The sequence below is a fragment of the Mustelus asterias genome, chromosome 8 (assembly GCF_964213995.1).
Source record: "Mustelus asterias chromosome 8, sMusAst1.hap1.1, whole genome shotgun sequence".
Classification (NCBI taxonomy): Eukaryota; Metazoa; Chordata; class Chondrichthyes; order Carcharhiniformes; family Triakidae; genus Mustelus; species Mustelus asterias.
This window is the reverse complement of record NC_135808.1, coordinates 98,530,758-98,546,862: the sequence shown is the minus strand read 5'-3', so window position 1 is coordinate 98,546,862 and position 16,105 is coordinate 98,530,758. Positions and strand designations below refer to the sequence as shown.

At 40.6% G+C, this 16,105-nt stretch overlaps 1 protein-coding gene across 2 annotated transcripts in view; it reads left to right on the top strand.

The window, feature by feature from the left end:
* Nucleotides 1-16,105, top strand: part of ttc39a (tetratricopeptide repeat domain 39A) — a 92,092-nt gene that overhangs the window by 48,419 nt on the left and 27,568 nt on the right. For both annotated transcript variants that reach the window (XM_078218552.1, XM_078218554.1), the window contains exons 5-10: nt 546-613; nt 4,720-4,784; nt 5,956-6,055; nt 7,035-7,100; nt 10,035-10,143; nt 16,034-16,101. In XM_078218552.1, coding sequence (XP_078074678.1) covers nt 546-613; nt 4,720-4,784; nt 5,956-6,055; nt 7,035-7,100; nt 10,035-10,143; nt 16,034-16,101 — 476 coding nt within the window. The remainder of the gene's footprint in view (nt 1-545; nt 614-4,719; nt 4,785-5,955; nt 6,056-7,034; nt 7,101-10,034; nt 10,144-16,033; nt 16,102-16,105) is intronic.

The following is a 16,105-nucleotide window of genomic DNA, read 5'->3' as shown; positions in this document are numbered from 1 at the left end:
GCTCGCCCTCCCCCACCCCTCGCTCGCCCTCCCCCACCCCTCGCTCGCCCTCCCCCACCCCTCGCTCGCCCTCCCCCACCCCTCGCTCGCCCTCCCCCACCCCTCGCTCGCCCTCCCCCACCCCTCGCTCGCCCTCCCCCACCCCTCGCTCGCCCTCCCCCACCCCTCGCTCGCCCTCCCCCACCCCTCGCTCGCCCTCCCCTCACATCATGTATATGACCAAGTATAACCATGGGCCAAAGAAGTCCCTGGTCGCCAACACCCTTTTAAGGCAAGGTGTCTGGAGAGAGAAGTACAATTGAAACAGTAATTTTTTGCTTTGTAATTTTTCACTTTATATCCACAAATGGTTGAAATGAAATGCATGTCAATGTATCAATTCTTAATTTTTAAAGTTTCTTTCATTAGAATTTATTAAATAAACCGTGATTTAACTTCTGAATATGTTAACATGTCTGAAATTAAGTGTTAAGCCTTCTTCAAAAAAAGTAAGAATAAAGTTGTATTGCAGCATTTTAGTAACAAAATGTTTGATCTGCACACAGAGGAGATGCATGCTGAAGTCTGCTATGCTGAGTGTTTGTTGCAGAGGGCTGCTCTCACTTTCTTACAGGTAACAGTATTTTGGTCTGGGGAATTGGAAAGTTGTCATTCTTACTTGCAAATCAATTCATATTAAGTCATGTATAATCGCTGAAATTATGTATTTCAGTTAAAGTTGTTTTCTTATCTTTACAGAACCATTCCCTGTAATTAAATTGATCCTTAAACTGTATATCTATTCCTCCGTTAAAACACATTTGAAAGTACAAAATGAAGGATCAGGAAACACAATTTGGGACCATCAAATTTGCCTTGTCCAGTAAACTACATAATCTTGCGCACTGATCAATCACCCTGCAGCATGCAGAAAGAAAGGGAGAAATAAATGGCAAAAATTCAAGAAAAATTAAGAAATTCCTTCTCTGTCCCTGAAGTTAATCAAGCCAGTTCCAGGAGAAGGTGGAGCTAACTAATCATTTAAACTCCCAGAAATGTAAATCCTCTTTTTTTTTTTTAGGAACTTGTCAGGTTCCCTTTTAAAAATCCGTAGCAGTAATATATTTACCACTTGTTTTATTTCTTCCAGTAACACTCTGTAAAAAAAAAAAATGCATCTTAGAATCTAAGCTCTCTGCCTATGAATTCTATACTAAGAAGTTTAACAACACCAGGTTAAAGTCCAACAGGTTTATTTGGTAGCAAAAGCCACAAGCTTTCGGAGCCTTAAGCTCCTTCTTCACGTGAGTGGGAATTCTGTTCACAAACAGGGCATATAAAGACACTTTTATATGCCCTGTTTGTGAACAGAATTCCCACTCACCTGAAGAAGGAGCTTAAGGCTCCGAAAGCTAGTGGCTTTGGCGACCAAATAAACCTGTTAGACTTTAACCTGGTGTTGTTAAACTTCTTACTGTGTTTACCCCAGTCCAACGCCGGCATCTCCACATCATGAATTCTATAACATGACCTTTAGCCCTTTCATCCCTATCCATTGCAAATAATCTTGTAAATAAACTGCATTGTTTTATGAAATCTCAGTCACATCTAAGCCTGCTTTTCTGTCAAATAGATCACCCTAATTCCCATAGCCTATTCTCATACTTAAGGGTTCTAAATTTGACATCAACTTGTTTGCTTGCCTCTGCACGTTCTTCAGAGATTCCGTATCCTTCACCAAGTTAGTGTAGTGGCAGGATCTATGCTTCGTAAATGTTTGGCATTACTAATCATCATACTGTAGAGATTCACTGATTCTGCGATTCTACCACATTTTCCAAGTGATCATTTATCATTTCATACAAAATTTTGTCCAATAGTTTCCCTGCCACCATTTCAACTGCTTATAATTTTCAGGGTCCATTTTTTTTCTCTTTAAGAGGTGAGATTTAGTTCTCGGGAAGCAATGAGCTAAAACGTAAATTCCTCAATATCCTTGAACGATTTAGGAAGTGTGTTATTTTGTCCTGCAACATGATCAATTTTAATTTTTTGCTAAAATCTCTTCTGTGAGGTGGGGGGGGGGGTTACTGTTGCTTGCATTTAAACAACCTTTGCTGAATGACCTGTCCTGTGGCATCATCTTTGTTAGGGAAAGTAAATGCAAAGTATTTGTTTAGCTGAACAGCAATTTCTTTATTTTCACAAGTGAGAAGTCATTCAAAGGACCAATCCTTGATTCCTTGAATCTCTGCTACACTGAGCGGAATTTTCTCATCCCACCTGCCACGGGAACCGTAGCAGGCGGGACACCGGGTCAATGTCCGTTGACCTCGGGTGGGATTTTCCAGACTTGGGGCACGTGCGGCTGGAAAATCCCGCCCTGCCTTCGGAGCTAACTGAAAGAACAATCTGCCAGATCTACAGCTATTGAATCTCTGGCATGTGGAAACACTTGTTTTTTGAGGGTGTCACTTTCTTCAGATACTCTCGATAGCCACTGAGGCTTCGCCTTCGCTTGAGTTCTTTCTCCCATTCGGAATACATATACACTGTGAACAAGAACAACAGCCCGTGAATAGCATTAGCCATGTGAAGATTTCTTATGAATAGGCCTGACTCAGAATTTTAAAAATTGGACTGATTTGAAAATGTTTAAAAAGTCTGGGATTTTGGCTAATTTGGTTGTACATTTTATTAAGAAAAATGTCCTATTCTGTATATTGTTTATGCCATACAACCACGTTCAATCTAGGAGTTCTATCAGTTCGCCCAATTCTGTGCTTTTATAGTACTTTATTTGGCAGCAGCAAAAGAACGTCTGGTAATTTTTTGTTCCCCTCCTATCCAAACCTTTAAAAAAATGAACCTGTAATATCACGAGAGTAATGTGCATTGGAAAGAGTACATAAAAGTACAGTAACAATTATTCCAATTATAAAGTGTTATGTTGTGGCCATTATGGTGTCGTCAAGAGATTTCAGGCTTTATTAAAAACAAAGGGTATTTATTGATAAGGGAACTTGGTGCAGGAGGTTTATGCAGCACAAAGGCTGCCCCAGGGCAGAGCCCAGTTCTACATGTTTACAACATGGTTCCAGAAGTAAAATGCCCGAGAGAGGACTCTTTCTCTCTCTCTCCGGTGTGATCACTCACTCTTGGTTCCAATTGGTCCCTCAAATCAGGTGACTCACTTCTGCTGTACTGTCTTAAAGCGACAGACACCACATACACAACATCCCTTCCCCTTTTACTTATACAATCTTCAAAATCGATTTACTCAACCCACATTCCAAATAAACATTATACACACAAGGTAGGCATTGGTGAATCAATGCAGCAATTGTTCAGACAACACATACGCAACATAAAATAGGCGAGCCACAAGAAACAGTGAGAAAGCTCAGTCTCCACCCTAAGGTAAGATATAGCTGAGGGAAAAGCTTGCTGATTAATTAAGTGACGAGGATAATGCAAATGCAATATTTTAAAATAAAGCTAGATAATAGGGTTAGTGGCTAATAGAAGGAAAAGGTAAAAATTCTACTTTGAATAGATACCAGAAGCATCTCAATGATGTAATAGAGACAGAGGCCTGGATTTTCACTGAGACAGGTTGACTCGAGATTTAAAACAAAATCCCAATTCCAGGATTCCCAACTCCATTGCCAGGCTATGCAATTTTCAGGAATGCCTTTAAAGGGTGCGGGCTGCTTTCTGCCAGAAGCCCACATCCAACATTCTCGATCTGGAAAGCTTCACTGTGGGGGGAAACATGTCCTCGTCCTGTGCAATTTTCAAGGAATCGGGGCCTGGATTTTAAAGAGTTGTGATTTATGCCTCCTTAAGAGGATTCGTGAACCCCAGTGTGTAGGAAGGGACCTTTAAAAGGTAAATTCAAAAGATCCACCTCATGCCCCTTAAGCCAAGTTCAGGCCATCCACCCACTCCCTTAGTCTGTTTTGGGGAGCAGGTGTTCTTTTATTCTAATAGATGTCTGGGCTCTCCGTTAAGAATTCACAATGAGGTGCCTGAGGGACTGGGTAGAAGAACAGCGCTTGACATAGGGGACATGACAGCCTTGAGGGGCTGGGTGAGCATTTGGATAAAGACCTTTTAAACAACCTGCCTCAGCACCTGGCAGCCCCTGTGGCTGCCTTCGCACTTCTTCCCAGGATGAATTACCAGATTCCAGTTCACACCCGGCTCCCAGCAATGAAGACTCTGCCTTGTTAGGCTGGCTGAGTCGGGAATTCTCCCAACTTCCCCATACCTTCCTCCAGGATGAAAATCCAGGCCAGAGATTACTTGATAGGTGCTCAAATGCAGTTGGATATTCGGTGAGGAGACTTAGAACATTTGAGGGATAAATTCTGACACATTGTCCTATTTGTTGTTTCAATGTCCATGGCCTTACACTGACTCTCTCTAAAATTCATTTATCAGTTCTTTGCCACTGAAATGGTGCAGAGACTGTTGATTGCCCGCACTCAGTAGTTTTGTTGTTTTGTTTTTGTGTTATTGGTAAGCTCTATAACATGTATTTCTAGAAATATCCTCCTTGAGGTTTCTAATGCTGCTGCTTACTGATCTTTCCTCAATGCACAATGTCTTCCACTGTTCAAAACAAAAGTCATTTTTGTTCTCCAGATTAAGAAGTCAAACCAGGTCGTAGCCTTTCTTAACAACCATATCATGTACAATACTTCAAATTCACTTCAATTAACATTTTCTTTACAGGATGAGAACATGATTAGCTTTATCAAAGGCAGCATCAAAATACGAAACAGTTACCAGACATACAAGTAAGTTGGGCTGAACTCTGGTGTGTCATAATTTTAATTTTAATGTTTTGTCACTGTAAGAATAACTAATAGAACCAATTAAAAGGTATGGTGACTGTATGATTGATTATTCCGATTATAGTTCCTGACCTTCAGATCATCTGTTGAGATTGAATCAAGTACAAGGGGATGGGAATCAGAAATGAAGGATAGAATCTTAAAATTGGATCCATGCCACTCAGAGGTTCTGGAGTTTTCTCCCCTCAAAGGCTGTGGATGCCAGGATGGGGATCAATAGATTTTTGTTAAGGGATATGGAGCTAAGGCAGCTAAATGGAGTTGAGGTACAGATCAGTCATGGTATTAAAAAGTGGGGTAGGCTTGAGGAGCTGAATGACCCTCTCCAGTTCCGATCTAACTATTCAGCTTCCGATTTATACAGCCTGTATGGAGATGTGCTGGAGTGATGACCTCCCAGGCATCCCCTTAAATGTAAAAGCTAATAATTACTGCAGAACATGAAACAAAAACAGAAAATACTGTAAAATCTCAGCAGCTCTGATAGCATCTGTGGAGAGAGAACAGAGCTAATGTCTGGATGACCCTTTGTCCTCTTAAATGTGACAGATAAACTGGACATTTGGGCTTATAAAGCTTGCAGATTACTTGCAAAAAAGATCTCTGCGGAAAAGCATTAATACAAAAACAATCCAAAATTGACAGCTCAAACTATTGTAAATGTGCTAACAACTCCCTCCATTGTCTTAAACTTGAATATTTTCATTTCTTTCATTTCTTTATCCAATATTCCAGTTATGGACTTAGTATACATGTCAGATATTGTGAGAGTTTTGGCTTTTTGCCTGGCTCTAATTACTCAGCAATCTGAATATGAAATTTCTCCTAATCTTGAAATGTGACGGTTTTGATTAAACAGGCAAACATCCTCTGCTCAGTCTAGAGGCCTTGGTGAAGGGAATCTCCAGGCTGACGTTATTCTAAAATGTGCAATGATGAGCCTTGTCAATGCAAATAATTACAACATTAAATCTGGAAAAAAATCAATATAAATTTTAAAGATGAGCATTTAACAGTGGGAAGTATTTGATTATTGTGTTGTTTTCAGTCCTTTAAAAAAAAAAGTTATTTTCTTCAGCTCTGTGCTCTAATCACTTTGTTTCGTTTCTAAAAGGGAACTACTTAATATTGTGCAGTCATCCAACTACACAAAAGGAGAGAACTACAGCCATTTCGAAGGAGGTGTTCAACTCGGAATTGGGGCTTTTAACCTAGTGAGTAAAAACATATGCGTTATCATTATTAATTTGTTTACCTTCACCCCCTTCCTCTCTGCCTCAGGTAGATTATACAGTTGTTTTAGCTCTCCTCCCACTATTCTCTATTGAAGAGCAGACAAACTGCACCTTTTGTTAATGTTGCGACTGTCAGTAACAACTGAGAAATGAAAGGTCAACCTGGAGATGACCAGGGGTGAAATTGGCCTTTGTCGAGTATTGCAAAATCCCACAATCTTGCAGATTATTTTACAACGCCCTGTACAGAATTCCAATCAAACCTGGCTGAGATCAGAGGTTTGGTGGAGTTGTGAGCTCGCAATGATGGTGGTTCTGAGTCAAAGCCTGAAGCATGAAGGGATTCTTTTGTCACGGCACAAAATAATATTGAAATCAGTTTGATTTGAAAGAGGAAATTCCTAATAAGGCTGTTGTTATAAACATTTTTCTTCTTTAAACTAATTTTAAAAGAAATAAGGCTTTACTCTTATTTTAGTGCAGGAAATTCTAATGTTGATAGATAACCATCTTAAACAAAAAAATCCTGTTCAAAACCAAAATATTGCAAATGCAGGAAATCTGAATAAAAACAAGAAAATGCTGTAAATATTCAACAGGTCTGACAGCATCTGTAGAGAGAGAAACGGAATTAACCTATCAAGTTGATGATTTTTCTGTTGCTTGGTCAGTTGTGCTGAAGGGCAGGATCTCTGGATGAATTTATCACATGTTGTCAATTCAAATTGGGGAGAAGGATTCCTGTTGCAAAATTTAGAGTTTCCCATCTTCGCAGCATATACCATGGACCAGCAAAACCCTATTTATTACCAACTTACAAAATTGGAATGTATGTGATTCTTGTCAGTCTTTGACTTTATCATAATTCTTCCCATTCATTTTTTTTTGCTGATTACTGAATATCAGTTGATCAATGGAAATGTTCGTAAATATTTTTTTTCTTTCCTTAACCTTCAAGACGATATCCCTGTTGCCAACAAGGATTCTCCGACTTTTAGAATTTGTTGGATTTTCTGGAAACAAGGTAAGAATAAATATTCTGAGATCCCGAGGAAGGAATTAGTTTTTCCACTTTGCGGGGTAACATTACTTTTCCAGTTCAGTATATGCAATGAAGCTTAACAAACTACTTATCTTGCCTGTGGAATACTTTCTCAGCCAGAAATTGAACCCTACTATTTACAAGTTCCAATATAAAGTTAAAAACAAGAATTTCTAGATACAGGCAGAGGCCACTTGATGTAACAACCATACCCCTTCATTGTTTGTGTACCATCCTACTTGCCTATCTTTTTTGAATCTCACCCACAAACCATCTCATCCTATACTTCAAAACATTTTCTTTCCAACACCATAAAAATACTTTTCACTTGCTAAACCTGGAAAGCTGTTTAAGTTTATTTATTAGTCACAGGTAAGGCTTACATTAACACTGCAATGAAGTTACTGTGAAATTCCCCTAGAATGTCCTAGAAATTCCCCTAGCTGGTGCATTAATTTGATTGTTGGAAAACTTGCTTCACTCATTGATCCTCATTGTTTAACCCTCCAATTCTGACACCTGTACCAGAGAATAAGGTATTTTTGTTTATGACTCGAAGTGAAAAATGTAAATGATATGGCATAAAAAAACACTTAATCAACTGTTTCTTTCATAGTTTTGATTATCAGGGTAGAAAAGGTGGATGTGAGATTGAGTAACCATTGATACTATCCCAATACAACGGCCAATCACTCCGAAATATAGGACAAAGCATAAGTTATCTTGTACACCCCCAAGTAACAATAGTTATTCCAGGATCGCTATATAAGGATGAGTTTAGTATTGACATGCATTTTGACACCAATATACACAACTTGAAATGGAGTTGTTATATTGCACACACAACTTTTTTTTTTCAGCTCAAAATAATTTAATGAAAGGCACAAGATCAGTGATAATTCCGCTTATTTGCTTATAGTCAGCTGCTTTTCCATTTAATGATTTGCTAATGTCTGTCTCTAATATGTACGTCTGTGACATTTAATCCTTTAAATATTTTTCAAAAAATTTGTCCTGTGAATTCTAAGACCTCATTGTTCAATCAACGTATAGTATGGGAAAGTTGAAAAGCAATCACAGTTTACAAATTAACTTAATCAGGGTTCATCTGTGGGTTGTCCTTGTGACATTTGATGGTTAACTTGTTAACGACACTTATTGAACAGGGCCTGTGAGAGCAGGATGCACAAGAAGCAAAACACCGGGGCCTGTTGCCAACAGGGGCCTGGGCACAAGCAAATAAATCAATGCCAGGGTAGTGGGAGGAGATGGAAGCAAGGTAATTGTAAATCAAATGGATTTTCGGGGGCTTTGATCTGATCAGATCAGGACAGGGTAGAATTGACTACAATTCCCAGAGTTCTTCAGGCTTCTGCTCTGATGTTAGATTCAACATGGTTGGCAGGGTGATCCAATGAGATGCATGGGTACAGCCTGGACTCCAGTAGAGTGAGGCTTCCACCGTTAGCGCAATTTCTGCCTCAGTGCGAGCATCCTGATCTCTAAGGCAAGGCAAATAAATGCAATCAAAAAAGATGGATTTTAATTGAAGGAAGAGCCAAATAAAGACATTTGGCTCTTTGTTGATAAACATTATTACAAGTTGCCAGATCTCCGTATGACTGTTACCTGTCTGATCTGTCGAGTAATCCAATTAAAAACGTTTTACATTAACAACGTTTTCATGAATTTTCCATCAGCCAGCTCATATCAAGAGATAGCAGTAAAGGATTTAAATGTGAATGTTGGGATTATTGTATTCCTGATGCACTGATTTATGAGCACACTTGATAAATATTCTCTCTCTCTCACACACACACACACACACACACACACACACAACAATGTTAAATGCAGACATGAGATGGAAAAGCGTTGTAAAGCTGCACTTGATGGGTTTAATAATGATGCCCATTGCATATTGGTAAAAAAATATATAAACATGTCGTATTCATAGTATTTTAACTAAAACATTGAGTTAAATCTAAATAAAATCTAAATACTGCGGATGCTGGAAATCTGAAATAAAAACAAAGTGCAGGAACAAGCAGATCTAGCAGCAGCTATGGAAAGAGAAACAGAGTTAACGTTTGAGTCCAACGTGACTTGTCTTCAGAACTGAAGAGGAGAATATATTTAATCTCTTGTATCTGGATTAACACATTGTGTTGAAGGACTACGAAAATCTCAAATTTAACACGGACCTCTGCAAACTAAGTTGAATTGTTGTAAATTAATGAATATCACAGGACACAGGAAAAGCATCAGGGCTTCTATTACTCTCCTGAGCTCTGTTGTTGAGTAAAATAGATGGCACCATATTTAAGCTGTGACCAGATCACATCACTGTGCCTTTTCAAAAATCAGTCTCAAGGCTGCTCAGTTGCTTAAGATTATCAATATATAATAATTTGTGTTGGACAACTAGTGCAGGCTCATTCAAAAATCAAGATTGGCTCACATTTTAACAATCTCAGGTCGTCTCAAAATGGTTTACAGCCAATGAATTGCATTCAGAGTGCAGTCACTGTTGCCATACTGTTCAGTTGTCTGGATGGCTGGTTCATGATGCAGAGCAATGTCAGTGATGTGGGTTCAGTTCCCATATCGGCTGAGATTATCCATGAAGGCCCTACGTTCTCAACCTTGCCCCTTGCCTGAGGCATGGTGATTCTCAGATTAAATCATCACCAGTCAGCTCTCCCCCTCAAAAGGGAAAGCAGCTTGTGGTCATCTCGGACTAGGGCGACTTTACTGTTCAATTCAATATTTTTGGAATGATGAACAACAAATTCTGTAAAATATGTAAGAAATATTACATCAGAAAACCATGGTAAGTATTTTTGAAACATTTTAACGAAACAGCAATGCACTGAGAATGTAATCTCTTTTACTGATGAGCTACTTTGTCTTCAGGAATATGGTTTGGAACAACTTCAGGAAGGTGCATCCACTGAAAACTTCAGGGCTCTGCTTTGTACCATGCTGCTTCTGTGTTATCACACATTCATGAGTTTTGTATTAGGTGAGTATTGTTTACACTTAAAATACACACATGTCAGTCCCTGTGATTCTTTTTAAAAGTTGAGACAAATTTTCAATTTTCTTAACAATGGGTGGAATCAGTGGAGTCACCGGGAATCTCAGCTGCCGGCCAGAGAGACTGAGATTCCCATGTCATGTCCTTTGGGAAGGGCCCACACTTAACAGGCCTGTGGGAGGGGGGGGGGTTGAGAAGGCAGATGTGTAATGTTGAATGGACAGGGCAGGGCCTCCAGTTAGGAAACCATCTATTCACCTATTAAGGCCCTTAAGTGGCTGCTTACCCCAGCCTCATTTTAAGCTGACTGGAGCGGGTGTGCTAGGATGGGAAAGTGACATTTACATTTTTTCCCGTCTCGGGTGAAGACCTCTTCAGAGTTGGGATGCTGCCAGCTGCCCCCCTCCCCCCATGTTGGAGTTCTGGAACCCACCTCCCAATGTACCCCTAGGGATCCCCTATCTTCCTGCCCCTGAGACCCCTAGAACTTACCTTTTTTGAAGGTCACAGGACTTAGTCTCAGGCAGAGCATTGCAGTACTGCTTCTGGCTACTACAGCGCTGTGCTTGGCTGGGTTGAAGAGCAGTTCACCAATCTGATTGGCCGACAGCTCTCACAGGCAGGATTTCCTACCAAGGGAAGAGGGAATTCCTGCCCGCTGCCAATCAACACTCAAGTGAGCGATAAATGGCAGTGGGAGTTTGAGAATCAGCAATTGCACGTTAGGCACCGACTCTCGGGATGGCAGGTGTCGATTGTTCTCCATCCCTGAAATTCTGCCCTACGTTACCTGAATAGTGGAAGGAAATTCTTTCAAAAGTTAAAAGTAGCTCCTCTATCAATGCAGCTCACCCACAGTATTGGCATTTAAGTTGCAGCTGAGATTATGCACTCAAATCCCTAACATCAGGCTTGAATTCACAGCCTCCTGACTGAGACGTGACGATGCTACCCAATATCAAACTGCAGAACTGTGAAGACTGTGAAGTATCTGAATGTTTCAGTGTTGCTGCTGTGTGTGGGGGCCTTGCTGTGCTGAAGACCGCTGTGTATTTCCTTACATACCAACAGTGATTTAACTTTGAAAATAATCCATTGGTTGTGTAATGCTGTGGCATGTGCTAAGGATATGATTTAATATGTTGATGCAAATTCAATTTTTCTTCCTCATTCCTTAATGAAGGAGACTTGAAACACTTGCATTTAAATAAGTTTAAAAGTAATGCCTTTCATGACCACCAATGTCCCAAAGCAGTTCACAGCCAACGGAAGTTTTGGAAAAAGTGCTGTAATGAAGGAACCACAATTCATACACGAGATCCCACAAACAGCAATGTGACAAATGAGCAGCTAATCTGTGGAATTTGCTAATGAGGCTAAAATGTTGTGATTTCAAGAAGAAATTAGATGTAGCTCTTGGGGCTAAAGGGATGAAGGGATATGGGGGCAAGGCGGGGTCAGGACATTGAATTTGATGATCAGCAATGATCAAAATGAATGGTGGAGCAGGCTCGGAGAGCTGAATGGTCTACTACTGCTTTTATTTGTTATGGGGTTTTTTTTTTGCAATTGGTCAGGACACTGGAGATAACTCCCCTGCTTTTCCTTAAAGTAGTGCCATGAGTTTTTTTTTCATTTCACCGAAAAAGCAAATGGGATCTCAGTTTAATGCCTCTTCTGAAAGGCAGCACCTCTGACAGTGCAGCACTCAGGACTGTAATGTGAGTCTTCAGTGTTGTACTCGACTCCTGGAGCAAGCCCTGAACCCACAACTTTCTGATTCGGGGAAGAGTGCTATCGCTGAGTCATTGATGACACCTTGCTGTAATTTTCCTCAATTCATTTGGTCTTTTGCACCCTGAAATACAGCAGCATATGGAGAAAAAAAATTGAGGATGCAGTCCAAAGCTAAGTTTTCATTCAGAATTGTGATATGCCAACTTTAAAATACTGTGGGATAAATTTACTGTGGATCTTAAAATGGGGATATTGACAGATGAGGCCCTAAATTAGGTCACCAATAATCCAAGCTCTGTGTTTAGTTACAAAGGAAGGCTTGAAGTTATCTCTAAATCATATCATGTGTAACTGCAGCCTAAGAGGAAAGAGGTTCCAATGATTCTAACAACATAATTAAATGAGCTGTTACAGAGCAAAATGTCTATTCATTGTTTAAAGTGTATTTTCTGACTGCGTTTTATAATTACTAGAGAATGAGAAATAGAAAATATCAAATAGGATTCTATGAACCAATTATGTTTGCTCAAAGCATTTTGAGGCTACTGATTTTATTCTGGTGGTGAATTGTTTCATTGTGTATTATGAACATTAACTGCAATCTTTGTAATGTTGTCCATCTCTAGCAATATCTTAGCCACTGGAAACTTGTACACATTTTAATTACTTGCTAACTTCCAGTTATCAATGGCTTAACATCCCCATCCTTCATTAGCTCAAACTTGGCCAGATCTCTGAAATGTTTCATCTTGCTCTCATTGACCTAGGAACATAAGAACATAAGAAATAGGAGTGTAGAATTGAGGTCTGCAGGTAGTGAATCATCAGGCACAAGTGGCTGCAGCCAGGGTGAAAAGACAGTTCATGTACTGTTGAGAGAGATTGCAGGTCCTTTCTACTGCAGAGCAGTCAGGTGAGAAATTTGATGGAGTGGCGTACAGGAGAACCCTGAAGAACATGCACATCGAGATGATTGGTGCATTGGCCGGCCTGCCAGGCAGTCTGTTGTTACTGTCAAGGAGCATGGAGCAGCTCAGCTCTGCTTGGCACGGGCTTTGCACACAGCTTGGAGCTAATTCTTTCTAGTGTGGCAGTAGTGATAGGATTTGTTGTCTCATCCATGATGCAGCATTTGGTGGCCAAAAGTCTCAGCTTCCATTTTAGTCCAGGCAGAAGCCAGTCAGCATTGCAGTGCTAAGTGGAAGCACAAACTGAGATCATGACATCCATGTTTGGTGCCATGCAGATCCAGACTGCCTACATCAAGGCTGTGGGTCTCAGATGCTCAAACTGGTGTGCATGGTGTGCAGGCTCTCGCTGCAGTCCAGCAGCCTCCCAGCAGATTACTGGGATTGCTGACAGGGGAGTACCGGTGGCACTATGATGACAGCATTCAAGGTCCCACTGCTGTCGCTCAGAAGGTGCCTTTGAATGTTACTTGTCAGCTAGTCAGCCCAAACAGCTCCTGTCCGTGCCAACATTATGTGGTACAAATCCAGAACTTTAAGGTTCAGAATTACTCAAGGTTGTGAGACCATCTGCAGTCTCCTCCACTGAAAGTCCCAGCCATGACGTAGCCACTGCGCTAGCACTGAATAGGAGCAATAAGCTCATCAAAGCCACCTGCAAGATTGATGCAAAGGGGTTGCATAGAGCATGGGCCGGAGTAGCAGCTGCAGAAGGAACAGAGACTGCAGTGGTAAATAGATTGAGAGACAGGGTTCTGGATGCACACAGCATGATGCTGAGCAGCAGCAGTATATATTCAACAAAACAAATCACGGATTGAGATCACCAGGTAACAGGTAGGTGCTGGATAGGTATCTATTATCGTTGTCTTTATTTCTCTAATTGAGGACAGTGGGTTAAACAAAGAAGTTTAATGAATTACTTAGTTTCATAGAAATCATAGAAACCCTACAGTGCAGAAGGAGGCCATTCGGCCCATCGAGTCTGCACCGACCACAATCCCACCCAGGCCCTACCCCCACATATTTACCCGCTAATCCCTCTAACCTACGCATCCCAGGACTCTAAGGGGCAATTTTTAACCTGGCCAATCAACCTAACCCGCACAGTTTGTTTCTCTGTTTGGTAAATTTTAAATTTATTGTGTTGAAGTCTTTTGTTTACTTGCCTATACAATAAAGTGATATCAGCACAAGAGAAGCAGATGGTTGGTGATTATTTATATATAAATCTTCAGTTGAGTCAGTAAAGAGTCAAAATGAAAACATGGCAGCGCACCTCAGCCTCACTTGATGCACATGATGAACATCCTGTTCCATGTGGGAACTTCAGGATTCCTCTCATGTCCTGGACAATCACATGTCCTGGAAGTCTCATCAGCTGGAGGAGCTTGAGCTTTGGGCTTTGGAGCTTGTGTAGCAGCTGGTGTCACCCTGGGGCATCTATGAGGTTGAGAGTTATGTGGATAGTATATTTCTGAATGTGGCGACTCCACAGCATAAAGTTGTGCAATCGAGAGTGGAGATGGGTGAGGAGGGTAGTGCAGGAATGCCAACTAGTACTCCGTTCTAAATACTAATGAGAATGATCATTCCTTTGGGGAGTGCATACAGAGAGAGCTATGTACATGGCATGTAGGCATCTCACCTGTACAGGGGGCAGGAGGAACTTTGGGAAAGCAATAATGATGGGAGTTTCTATGATCAGGGGAACAGACAGATGCTTCTGAGGCCGCAGAATCCAAGATGGTGAATGGTGGAAGGTATGTTGCCTCCCTGGTTTTGGGATCCAAATGCTGTGCCTCCTTTTTTTTGTATATTTCTAAGGTATTGCAGTGTGCATATTATCAATTGCCTCATTGTGGATATCTGTTTATGTCCTTGTACTGTGGAAATCAGTGGCTTTTGCACACAACCAACAATCCAAACACAAGAAACTTCAAGTGTATACAAGGATAAAATGTAAATCAAGGACATTTGTGTGTGACAGTCATATGATGAAGCAGAAATCTTCATGTGACTCTGTATAAATATGTAGCCATTTTTTCAGATACTGGGAAGCATGATGACTCATGCAGAAAGTGATGTCATTACATAGTCCTGTGTACAGCTCTGATATACACACATCAGTGAACAGAAAATTAAATCAAGGTTTTTGGAGAGCTAGACGCATGATCCCATCAATTTTATGGTTCTGGATTTATTAAAATAATGTAATGAAAATTTTTTATTTGCATGTTTAGACATAAAGGCCGGAATTCGCCCAAAAAAATTCGAAGTGTTGAATTTGCGTGAAAATTCATGCTGTTGTTTTTTCAGTGGGAGTTCAGAGAAGTATCTCCCACACTCTGTGCACTGCAGAGGCCACCTGCGTGAATATCATTAAAAACTAGGGGGCGGGGTCTATTCCTGCTGGATAGACTGAAATCAGGTTTGCCATGATGGCATAAAGATGGTGAGAACGGCTGACTACCTCAGGCTGGAAGCATTGAGGCTGATGCCAAGATAGCAAGCATTCACTGACTTCATGTTAGTGCATGGTCACACATGAACTGCATGTTAATAGAGTGGGAGACTTTGAGTTTCCAGTACGGTTTCCTGTCCTCGGGTTCCTCATGCAGCTGAATTCACAGTCAGCTGCATGAAAAGACTAGCTGACATCACTGTTGGCCCACTGCGTCCTTTCAGCACACACACAAGCCTTTGCTTGTGCCCTGGTAGGCACTTACTATTTTCAGCTTCTCCGGCTTCATAGCAGTGGCTCCAGAGACCTGTGGAAGTGAATTTTGTGGCCAAGGTGTTTTTTTGGTTTTATTGTAGTAAATACAGAATGAATTCCGCTGTTTTACAAAATATGAATTAGGAAGTCGTACAGGACCACTTTAAGTGTCTGAGGAAAAGTATACTGAACTTTTAATTTTGGCTGTTAGACTTCTACAGTTACCCTTGAATATTAAATTAAAGTTAAAGGATGGTCAGCAGAGAGCAGGAGTATGGGAGACCTTTAAAAATAAAAAATAACGTGACAGCTGATTATGTACTAACATGTTTCCATTTCAGCCCTGCTTTCAAATTAAGAAATATTGTGATTTTAACAAATGTTGTCATTGTTATGATAACTTGGATAACTTTAATATCCTGACTTGAATTGAATTTGCAATCCTGAACAGGGACAGGAGAAGGTGATGTTGATGATGCAGAGCAACTACTACTACCCTTTCTTAAACGGTATCCAAAGGTAC